The sequence below is a fragment of the Copadichromis virginalis genome, linkage group LG8 (genome assembly GCF_057382275.1).
Source record: "Copadichromis virginalis isolate Kocher_CV1m ecotype Utaka linkage group LG8, C_Virginalis_male_GT1.1, whole genome shotgun sequence".
NCBI lineage: Eukaryota > Metazoa > Chordata > Actinopteri > Cichliformes > Cichlidae > Copadichromis > Copadichromis virginalis.
The window spans coordinates 9338148-9350553 of NC_140625.1; the positions used below are offsets into that span (position 1 = coordinate 9338148).

Genomic DNA, 12406 nt, shown 5'->3' on the forward strand with positions numbered 1-12406 from the left:
GCAGAAATTTATCCTGACATGCATGATAATAGTTATTACTAAGTAGAAGTATTTACTGTGTTATTGTCGGGCAAGGCCAGACGGGTCATTTACAATCAACTATTGGCTCAATTCCTTTCCCACACAGTATCAACAACTAAAATAAATCACATTTAGAAGCAGTGTCCTTGATATTTAAAGAGATCCGAAGGCAGTGTTTGTTTTTCCAGTCTGTTCAAACCAACAGGAAAGATATAAGGAAATGAAAAAACTGTGTGTGTCTGCTTTAATATAGGCTAGTACAACCTTAACGTAATCAGCTAGCAAGTGATCACAGTATGTCACTTTAGAGGGAAAAAAGCTGACATCAATTCAATTCAGTTTTATTCATAATCAATCATGAATAATCAATTCATAATTGTCTGATCAAATTTACATTCCAACCACAGCAAAGCCTCCCAACCTGCAGTACAAGGACAACGCAATTTCTTATCTGTTTTTTTGTTTTGTTTTTAAATAAAGCTTTGGCATCTTTCAGCATCATTAGCCAGAAAAGTACGAGTTGGAAGATTCTTTTGCAAAAATTTGTCTTAGAAGTTTGTGAAGTGTGCCGAATTAGTTTGCTAGCTAAAGCTGATTACGCGGAAGCAGCTACAATATATATATTTGACCATTTCATTTATGTTTATATTTATTAACAGTTCCATGTGGAAATGTCACCACAACAGTAATAGATGAAGAGTACAGTGACTGGAACCATTATTTATAAGGGTAGAGGTGATTAATGGCTTCTTTATTAGTAAATTCATACGTGGCCATCTTTATCAGATCAGTTATAAACTCTGAACAAGGCGCTGCCATTTACAGCTGTGTGACCCTGTCACATCAGAGCATAAATATATATAAATATGCAATGTATATATATGTGCTACTGAAATGAGCATGGTGTTGGGTCACAACACCATGCTCATTTCAAATAAACTCCCACACAGCCCTGCACAGCATAGAAAGACTTACCTCTGTTCTTTATATCACCAGTGAATGTGCTAACAGCTGTGCAGCAAGGTGAGAAAAGTGTGAGAAAAAATGTTTCAGTCACAGCTTTTGAATATGTGTGCTCACTAATGACTTACATTTTTGAGAACCAGTGTGCAACTGGCACGTCTTTCTGTAGCACAAAAGTTGCAATTGTTAGCAACAAACTAACAGGGAAGCATCACCTCACTTCAGTTTTTCATGACCTTTACGAGCATTCTTCATTTACCATTCATCTATTCATTTATTCTGCTTTATCGTGCAGGTATTTTTAATTTAAAACTAAAAATCTGTGATAGTCCAATGTGCAACGTACACAACCAACAACACCCAAACAAAATTAGTTTGGGGTTTTTCAGAATTTATCTACACAGCCTGATATTTTCAGTAGGAGCTGGAACAGAAACAAAAAGAGCTAAAAAAGAAAGCGAATATTGGACATGCATCAGACTGTTGCACACAAAGAGAAGTTTACTAGCATATTTATGTTAATGAGTCAACTATATACAAGTGAACCTAGTGCCTAAAAATGAATGCTTTTAGTGTAGGCGATTTATAAAACGTTTACTTTCAAATGCCAAAAAATGCAGAATTGCACAGCTGATTTTAAATATACGCTAAAAGATTGTCCTAGTGTGTTGACATTAACAGAAGTAAACAGCTGTTTGCATTTATTAAGTGTAAAAAAACCTGCTGTTATTTTAAATGACATGAAGAGCCGTTTTTTTGTTTTGCTTTTTTTTTTTTTAATGGAAAATGACACCACGTAATAATATTTTGACTTTCTCTTTCTTTCTTTCTTTGATGGCTGGCTGACATTTTGTTTCTGATTCTACCTTTAAAAGAAAAAAAAAAAGAAAAAGCCCCAAACACATGAACGCATTAACATTTAAAATCACATCAGAGCATAAAAACTGAAATAGGTGTTGACATATAAAATAAACACAAAATTATGGATCCTAAAATCAAAAAACTCCAGAATCGATAAAGAAAAAATGAGAATGGAAACGGTGGGTGGTTCGGTGCAGCTGTGTGAAAAATAAGAAAGGCGAGGATGATGACTTCCCAACCACATGATAGTCTCAGATCAATCAAGAGATTCCTCAAGTGGCTGGCTCACAAAGGAAGGGCGGATAAGACTCTAGTAGCAATCAGCAGGAGCAGAGACGGGTATAACACTGGTTAATTGAATTTAAAAAGTAGTAATACATAAAGGTTTAATGTTCCAGGCTGCTGGTTTTAAAATAGAAAAGTACAGAGAAGCATGACTAACAAAACCAGGCAAACTTTTGATGTCATTTTATTTCAAAACATCCTCAAGACTGCACAGAAGCATAAGGTAGGAAAAAGCAAACGAACAGGACAGAGAGACGGTTCTTCTTAGAAGAAAATACCTCAACGGGTCATAGGACGGGGTATGAGTGGTACTTGGTGATGAAACGTTGATTATTCAGTTGGCAGTTCATAAGTTTCAGATCTCTTCTTCAGGGAATCAGCAGCTCTCTTAAAATAATAAACAGAAAGGCAGAAAACAATCCTGCTTTGGCAGAAAGCCTGCAGGGGAACTGAAAAACCCTTAAAACCAGCGATTAAGATGGTGCAGGAAAAAAAGACATTTCTGTAGAAAACAGGATAAAAACACAAGGGTGCGTAACAAACAGGAAAGCACAGAGGGAGACCACATGTGGCTCTTTTTTCCCCCTGCTGCACCATCAGCAAGTCAATACTTGAAAAATAAACGGAGAAAATTGAAGATATTGACCGAGCAGCTACAGAATACCAATGTAAAAATCCATGTAAAAGCTCTTTTTCCTTCCCCTTGTTCTTAATTCCTGCCTATTCTGCCTCTTTGTTGCAGGGCCTATCGGAACCAGTGGGCAGTGCCGTCATCCATCATCCGTGGTTGCCTCATGGCAGGGCAGGGTCAGAGATGGCGTGTGCAGGGTCGCAGGTGAAGGACACAGTGATGGCGTAGCGTGTCCCCCACATTACCTTCTCCACGCGGTGGAGGTTCTCTGAGCCAGAAGAGAAGAAAGAAACTCTCCCTAAGGGTGGGGACAAAAGGAACAAGAGGAACTCTTTAGGAGAGAGGAAATGTAAAAGCTGTTCAATATTTACCGATTCAGATCCAACACACACACAGCTGGTGTTACCATGTGTTGAACAAGGCTTTTAAAGTCAGAGAAAACCTCTATTAATCTCATGGTCGGTTGTTACATCAGAGGTATTGGCAAGGCAGAGATACGGCACTTGACGAATAGAAATCTTGAAGCGAAATCTATTGGAGAATGCTGTAAACCCAACTATAGAAGCTGCCAACCATACCTCTTTTACGAGATGCGATCACAAAGTTCTGGGATTACACTTCTACAAATCAAAAACAGCATTAGATTTAAATGTAGACGATCTGTCCTTCAAGGGCATCTTCTCGTATATCTCTGGACTAATTTAAGTGCCTCTGTGCGCACGCTGGATCCTCCGCTGTGTCAAAATGACGATCAACTTGAATTAAATCATAGGTGTCAAACTCTGGCCCGCAGCCTAATTACATTTGGCCCGCGAAGCCATACCAAATTACTATTAGAGCTGGCCTACTGGTATTATACAGCTAATATATATATTGTTTAGTATTAAGCTTTGCTTGTTCCATATTCAGTTCTTCAGCAAAACGTGTTTTGAGTCCATAAGAAAAGATTAATTCTTATATCTGGAGGAATAAATATATTTCAATAAATATTAACGTTAGCCCGCGACATTGTTCCAGTTTTGAATTTTGGCCCACTGTGTATTTGAGTTTGACACCCCTGAATTAAATTGTATGAAAGTGGGGGAAGTTGCAGGAAGATAAATCTGGCGGTGAGGCAGGTGGTGAGAAACGATTATGCTGTCGTGGCCACAAACCTGTAGCATTTTTCATGAGCCGTGGGGGCTCACAGACACACACGGCAGTGCAGGTCATTCCAGCTCAATATTCTCTCACAGATACTTCATAGCTATACAGGAGAACTCTGCGCTGACAGCTCAAGCCCCGCCCACCCCCAAAACCCCCCGAGCAGGTATGCTCCTGTTTATAAAACTTAGGTGATGTGCTGTGCTGGAAACTGGACATTTCAACAAGAGAACGAGAGGGGAAAAGAACATGTAGTCCCTGTATCATAATTCAATACAACAATGATCCTCTTCAAGAAAGTGTTTTCAGTTTGACGCAAGCTGAGGTTTGCTCTCTGTGCACACTTGAGTCGCTGAACTTGGATCATGGTGAAATCACAGAACGCACAATGTCGTTTCCAGGGATTTATATCAGCAGCACTGGCAGCTGTTCAAAGGTGTATGAGAAGATGACTTTAAAGTCAAACTAATATATAACAAAAAATGTTACATTTTTTAATTATGATCACATCTCATCTCAACAGTCAACCTAGGAAACATATAAATGAGTTGATTGGTTTAAACCGTCATAGTAAAGATGATGATGGTACGTCTGCTTGTTTCTAATGGCTGATCATTCACATGATTAGCATATTAACATTCATTACAGAGCAATGCAGGGTAAGAGAAGTGATTGTATCAGAAATCTGGGTAGAGGTGTAGATGAAACTTGGGGCATGTGTACTAGAAATAAATCTGTGGGGAAAAAAGATTTTTAAAACCTCTTTCTGGTGAAAAGTCAGCAAACTTTTTAAATGATTCTTATGAGATTTAACTGGCTGCAAACATTCAGTTTTTATGAATTACTGATCATTTATATAAAGTTATGGCCTCCGTAACCTTCCTTCAGATACGTATCTGGTCTTAACCCAAAATAAATGCCTAAAGGGAGTATCAAGTCGTCAAGACGTCAAGAACGGTTGAAAACAGAGCGAGGACGCAGCTAGCGAAGCTTGGTATACACACCAGAGGCAGCATATGCAGTTATTCTGGTTAAACACTCATTAGTTTAACAAAGTTGTTCTCAAACTGTGGGGGTGGGACAGAAAAACGTCAGTTTGGGCTCGGGTGACCAGGCTAAAAACCCCGAGTCTGTATTGAATGAATATGATAAAAAATTTAATTGCTGATACTTTCGTGCATACTGAAATTTTCTTTTATATTGTTGATTTATAAAAAATGTTTAAAATATGAGGCGTGTGAACTATTATTGACTTCTAAAGTGGGACATAGTGGAAGTAGTTTGCAAACGATTGGTTTAACCTGTTCACTGAGAACACAGTCGTCCCTGGCAGAGCCCGACCAGAGATTTTTAACACTGATATTTGGTGATTTTAAAATCTGGCATTCTGAAATAAACGCTGATCGTTTTAATAAATTCCAATATTGATATTTCGGCAAAATGTTAATATCAGCCAATAATATCAACTCGCTGGTAAAATGGTAAGGGTCTCGAGACAACTCCAACTCTAACACCATACCAACACCATAGAAGCAGAAGTTTAATTGACTTGATGATAGCTTACTAAACAGCTATGCTGTTCATAGAGAAACTGCTATAACATCCAATTTGAAAGTGTTGGTATGCACTTTTTAAAAATTATTGTTATTATTTTAACCTTTCGACAGATTATACCTTGCTTATTAACCATGTTTCCAGGTTTAGCCTAATATAGCTTATAAGCCTTAAAACAGTTCAAACACTCCCCCTAAAACTCTCACTACAATCACAAAAGCTGGATGTTTATTTCGAGCTAAACTTGCTGTTTTGTAGTTATTATGCAAAGCAAGGTAAACCATGTCCTCCCTCTGTCTGGTTGTAATATTTTCCTTTCATTTGCAAAAAGAAAGTAAATAAGGTGAAGCTATTATTATTATTTTTTTTTTTTAAAAAGTATTTGCAATGATGGTGGAGTCAAAAACCATTGATAAGGGAAGCGAACACAAAGACAAGCAGTTGGGAGCAATTTACTTATTCTAGGGTTTCATTTTTTGGACTGAAATGCATTTCCTTTGACTGAAAAGGTTTTTTTTTCATTAAATAAACAAACAGTCTGAGTCTGGTGAGGTTTCCTCAGGATAAATTTTCTTCACTTATCAGAAGCTCTGCGTCACCAGGTCATCTCATGAACTACTACCAGTTACTAGCCAGTGTTGTTTTACCTGTGCTCTGTGTTAGATAAGACATTTCCATTCAGTTTGGAAAGTTTAAGCAGCAAGCCCACAGTTGTAGATTTTTATTCAGAATTCTTTCAGACTCTTGGTTTGCTAATAAACTTACAGTGTCTCAAACCTTTTGAAGAGAATATCTCATTATCTTATGCCATGAATAAACAGCTGGAATCACTGAGCCCCCATTCTGCTGCTATAATTTCCCTTACAGGCGCTTTATACATTTGTGTGTCTTTGTGTGTCTGTGTAAGAGAGTTTGAATCTCCCTGGATAGCATTAGCTGACGACATCAGAGGTGCTCGCTGTATAACAACAGAATTTATGCTGCAAACTCTGAGAATAAGGGAAAAAGGAGAAGGATAATAATAATAGATAATAATAGTAATTCAAAATGCAGTTTTGAAATTTGATAATTAGGGAAAAAAGCATTTTGAGAAAAAAATAATTGCCCCCTACCCCTAATAACTGGTAGCGCCATCCTTGGCAGCATGAACTGAAATTGAGCACTTAAGATAACTGGCAATGAGTTTTTCACCTCACTGTGGAAGAGGTGAAAAACTCAAGCCCACTCTTCTTTGTTTGAATTCAGCCACCCTGGAGGTGGTTGTTTGAGCATGTACGGCTTGTTGAAGGTCATGTCAAAGAATCTCAATCAGATTGAGATTCTTTGAAGTGGCCCGGACTGTGACTGGGCCACTTCAAAACCAACAGTTTGTCATTTAGAGCCATTCAGAGATGGCCTTGCTGCTGTGTCTCAGATCATTGTCCCGCTGCACAACCCAATTTTGCTTCAGTTGAAGGGTACAAGCTGATAGCTGGACATTATCTTTCAGGGTTTTCTGGTAGAAGTCAGGTTCAGTCAATTACAGCAAGTCATCCAGGTCCTGAAGAAGCAAAGCAGCCACATAACTTCCACCACCATGTTTGACTGTTGGTATGATCCTTTTAGTTAGTTTTACACCAGATGGAACGGGACTCAAACCTTCCAATGATGTTTTGTGGCAAATGTGAGACTGTTTTCCGTTTGGTCAACAGTGGGTTTCTCCTTGGATCTCTCACATGGAGGCCATTTTCGCCCAGCCTCTTTCTTACTGTTGAATCACGAACTTTGACAAGTTAGCCGTGGAGTTCTTCAGATGTCGTTGTGTGGATAATGGCTCTTTGTGGTTCAGTGGAGTCCCAAAGCCTTAGAAATGGTTTTGTAACTCTTTCCACAGTGATAGATATTACTGACTTTGTTTCTTTTTGTTTTCTTTTTCTTTTATTCCACGTCCTGAGCTTATTCTTCATGCTTTTTTCGACACTAAAATTATCATTTAAAAACTACATTTTGTATTTACTCTAGGGCAGGAGTGGGCAACTCCAGGCCTCAAGGGCCGGTGTCCTGCAGGTTTTAGATATTACTCTTGGTCAACACACATGAATCAAATGATAAGTTCATTACCAGGCCTCTGGAGAACTTCAAGACATGTTGAGGAGGTAATTTAGCCATTTAAATCAGCTGTGTTGGATCAAGGACACATCTAAAACCTGCAGGGACACCGGCCCTTAAGGCCTGGGGTTGCCCACTCCTGCTCTAGCCTATAAAATACTGATGACCAACGAGTAATGCATTTTTTTAAATGTAACATCAAACATCCACTTCCATTACCTAATAACTACCTTACAATATCAGCCACATCATCTTGTCTGCTAGAGTCTAAATAGTACTTTCTTCATTAAAAGCACAACTAGAAAGGTCTTCATAATAAATGCAACATGCTTATTAGCAGAAAAAAGGCAAAACTGCTACTTCTTAAAAACAGAAAAACTATATGTTGTAATTATTGCTTTACCTGCAGTCTTTCCCAATAGTATTTTAGCACTTTGCGGTGTCATGAAAAGGAGTAAAGCATCAGTACATTTCTGTCATTTAAGGATTTGGGTTTCCACAATAGAAATTTTCCCATGAAACAGAAAACTTTAGAGAAACAATTCCACGTCCTGAGCTTATTCTTGAAGCACCTGGGTCAACAATCACTTCTATGGAGGAAATGTATCCTCCCAAGCTAACCTCTGTTTAGCAGTGCTGTTAAGTGCCACCTCAGCAGTGCTGAGGTGGCACTTAACATTGTCTTCACTAAATGTATAGGGGAAGTTTTGCCTCATGCTACTCATGTGTCATGCCATTAACCCATGAATATTTGCCCATAATCACCAACGGGATGAGCAAGAGTACAGGTCTAACAGTAAACAAGACCCCGAGATACTTAAACTCCTCCACTTGGGGCAGGGTCTTGTCCCTGACCCGGAGTGGGAAATCCACCCTTTTCCAGCTGAGGACCATGGCCTCAGATATGGAGGTGCTGATTCTCATTCCCACCGCTTCACACTCGGCTGCGAACCGTTCCAAGGCGAGCTGGAGGCCATCACCTGATGAAGCCAACAGAACCACATCATCTGCAAAAAGTAGAGATGAGATCCTGAGATCACCGAAGTGAAAGCCTTCCGCCACTTGGCTACGCCTAGAAATTCTGTCCATAAAAATTATGAACAGAATCGGTGACAAAGGGCAGCCCCGGCGGAGCCCATCACCCACCAGGAACGAGTCCGACTTATTGCCGGCTGTGCGGACCAAGCTCTTGCAACCGTATAAGGACTGAATGGCCCGTAGCAATGGGCCAGACACCCCCATTGCTGAATATAATATGTACTTAATAATGTATAGCATTGATATTTTGTAGTACACTGTATGATTTTTTTTAATTCTTTAATTTTATATAATAGAAAAATCCAATGTATATAATTTTAAAGTCAAGTGAAAAAAATAGTTTTTTTTATTATTTCATGGAATTTTCTTTTTTCACAGAAAGGAAGAAAAGTGGTTTGGGAACTAGTTTGCTTCTCTTGTACGTCAACAACTGAGCATCATGTCAGTGTTTGACTGACAGCAGGCTGCGGTCCGGTAGCAGAGCGAGAGAAACTGGGATTAATTTTTGATGGATGGAGTGAGAAAGTAAGGACCACACGCCTCCAACTAGACCTCAGTGAGAGCTGCAGCTTTGTTTACATGGAGTTTAATGCGCTGCAACCAAGCAGCAAACTAGGCATCTAGCCTTCAAACTAATGTTAGCGCACTTTTCCCTGGTGACGTGTGCTTTTTGAAGCAGGAATGTGTGAAACAAGACATGCTCATCTTTTTAGGACAAGAAAGAAAAAGACTTAAGTAGTAAAGCTAAAGTGAGTTATTTTCAATATGTAGATGAAGCAGTGTGTGGGCTCTGTGTTTGGCAGATAGCCGACATAATGTAGTAGTGGTAAGTTCAAGGTTTGGCATCTACCATTGGTTAGTTAAATATAAAAAAAAAGGCAGACCTTTAAATTCCAAGCTTTTATGTATCAGAACACTTGAAATAATCAGATCCTTATTATATCTTAAACATCTGAATCCCACTGAAGTGCGTTTGGTTGATTTTAAACAGGCAGTATAAGCGCTACAACTTGTGCAAAAAATGTACACATTACTTCTAAAAGACACGGGGCTGGGTATCGTCCCTGATTTCTAGAATTGATTTGATTCGATCCACGATTTAAATTCGATTCGATTCGAATCGGGGAAATTTTGTCAAAAATATTATAATTCTGATCATTTATCAGTACTGACACTTGTGAGAGCTGTGTGAGAGCTTCTTATCGTGGTGGAAGCAAAACAGCAAAAGTAAAAGGGAATTCATGACGATGTGTATGTGAAGTGAAATGTGAAGCTTAGATTTGATCTTCTTTTGCTGCTGGTTCAGTCAATTTTGGTTGGAGAGTGATTAAACCTGCAGCTTCAGAATCGAGTGCAAAAAAAGACATAAACACAAAGCGCTGATCCGCCGCTTCAGAATCAGCCCCGGTGGTGTGTCCGTGTACATGCCGTCGGGTGAAAAAGCCGACAGCTCACTGATTCTGATGTGTCGAGTTCGCGCTTCGCGTTTATTTCTTTTTGCAGAATCCGTTCACCTGCTCTCGTTTGCTGTTTTAGTTGTTTGGTGGTTGGTGAAATAGTTTTGTGAGGTTTAACCTGAGATTTTGGGTTTCTGGTAGAGATGGCACGATACCACTTTTTTATGTCCGATACCGATACCGATATCATAAATTTGGATATCTGCCGATACCGATATGAATCCGATATAGTGTTTTTTAATCAACAAAACTGTTTTTTAAAATATCTTGCTGCATTTTGCAAGTCTGCAAGTTCATACTCAAGTTTAAAACAACAACTACACTAAAGCTATTCTGTTATACCTGTATACAAAAAAAATATTTCATAGTTCAGCAATACTGATCAATCTAATAAACTTAGACCTACACCATCCTCCCTATTCTGGTATTTTAAAGAGTACTTAGCGTAAATATTAAGCAACCTAACTAATAGGGTTCCAACTCCCAGCAACAACAAAAATAAATAAATAAAAAATAGGGAACCACCCCTCACACTCCACCTCATGATGCTTAATCAACGTAATCAACCTTAAGTTGATGCAGTGTGAAAAAAAATGCACAGAAATCAATTATTTTTCAAGAAATATTAAATAGATTCAACATCTTTCTTCAACAAAATTGCAGACTGCACAGATGGTACCTTCCCAAAGGAAAATGTACTATAGCTTACTAGGGTATATATATTAGACTTAATAGTCACTATATACAGTAATTGACTTCTATTCATTTTACATCAAATTAAAACTTTGGGTGTCAGATAATTATTTATTAAAAGCTAGACATTTTAAATGAGAATAAGAAAGAAAAGTATGTCTTTGTGCCCCCTTTTCCCAGTTAATGCCCTATCGGCCCCCCTGGCTAAACTTTGCTAGATCCGCCCCTGCACAGTTACCAGCCGTCAGCTGTAGAAAAAGATCCTGGAGTAGAAAGTAATAATAAATAAATTGTAACAACAGCTTATCAAGCTTAAACGTGCTGCTGTTGTTCAGCCGCTGGTTTCCTCTTTCTGGTGCAAAGTGGACCAAAAACAAACGAGAGACAGACTCGCGACAGAAAAGCCGATCAGCTGATCATTAGCAGTTTCACGATTGAAGTAGCAGCAAGAAGAGGCAGTCGCTTGTTAAGCTTAACGTGGGAATGCTTTACAAACATTCAGAGATGGACTTACACACTTGCTTTACTTCTCTCGGGGATAACTTTGTCGGAGATGAAATGCAGGGTTGCTAGCGAAGCTCCAAATGCTATCCAGACCACCGACAGGTCCTGCATGCCACAGCTGCTCTATCACGTGATGCATACTGCTCCGACGTTCTGAGGCGAGTTACGGCGTGTTGCAAGTTTTGCGAGGTGCTTTCGTGATATTTAATGGATCGGATTACATTTTTTATTTTTCTCCGATATCCGATCCAGTAATTTAGGTCAGTATCGGACCGATACCGATACGTAATATCGGATCGGTCCATCTCTAGTTTCTGGCAAAATACATTTATATTTAAAAATCGATTCAGGATTTTAATGAATCGATATCGCTTTATTCAAACTAAAACCGATTTTAATCGATAAATCGATTATTGAAACCCACCCTAAAAATACAGTAATAAACTGTTAAAATTTCCACATAAGATTTAATTCTACTAATAGTTTGTAAAATGTTATTTTTTAGGTGATTCTTACTTTGACTGTATTTAGGAAATTCTCCATTATCTGTGGGTATCCAATCATTAGGATCAAAAGTTTGATGCCATATAAGGGCGTGGAAAGTCAAACATTTTCCCTGAATACACGTTTATTTTTTAACATCACGGTGAATCTGCATTTTGGAGTCTCATAAAGTGACTATGTGCACCATGATGAATTTTTTTCTTTTGTTGTGTATTATTCAAATGAACGAATTTGCCTTGAGAACCAAACACGGTTAAACATTCAGAGAAACAACGACCACGTACAAAAATGTCTTCTAGATAAATGTAAACGCCATCAACGGGAAGTGAACAGAAAAAAAAAAAGTATGTCATAACACTTGAGACAGTAGGAGAAAAAACCTGCAGAAACACTGCCGTCTCTCTTGGACCTGCTAATAAGAGGCTTTAAAAAAAAAAAAAAAAAAGAAGACGATCCAATTAATACCATCACAGAGGTACTACGATGCGTAATAGTGATCAGCACGAAATACTTCAAGCAACGCCACCAGACTGTTTTTGTCTTTAATAATAAAAAACAGCCACATGCTGCTGATTAGCACTTAATGAGCTCTTGAACTTCACAGACCCAACCGGGATGAGTGCACAATTCTAACAAGATGCTAAACGACGCATGACTCATCCAG

At 38.6% G+C, this 12406-nt stretch overlaps 1 protein-coding gene across 1 annotated transcript in view; it reads right to left on the minus strand.

Annotated features, from left to right (window-relative positions):
- Window positions 1–2298: 2298 nt before the first annotated feature.
- ogfod3 (2-oxoglutarate and iron dependent oxygenase domain containing 3) overlaps window positions 2299–12406 on the minus strand; it is a 36180-nt gene continuing 26072 nt past the window's right edge. Inside the window, exon 9 of the mRNA XM_085465639.1 lies at window positions 2299–3059. Within this exon, the coding sequence (XP_085321765.1) occupies window positions 2923–3059 (137 nt within the window). The 3' untranslated portion in view covers window positions 2299–2922. The remainder of the gene's footprint in view (window positions 3060–12406) is intronic.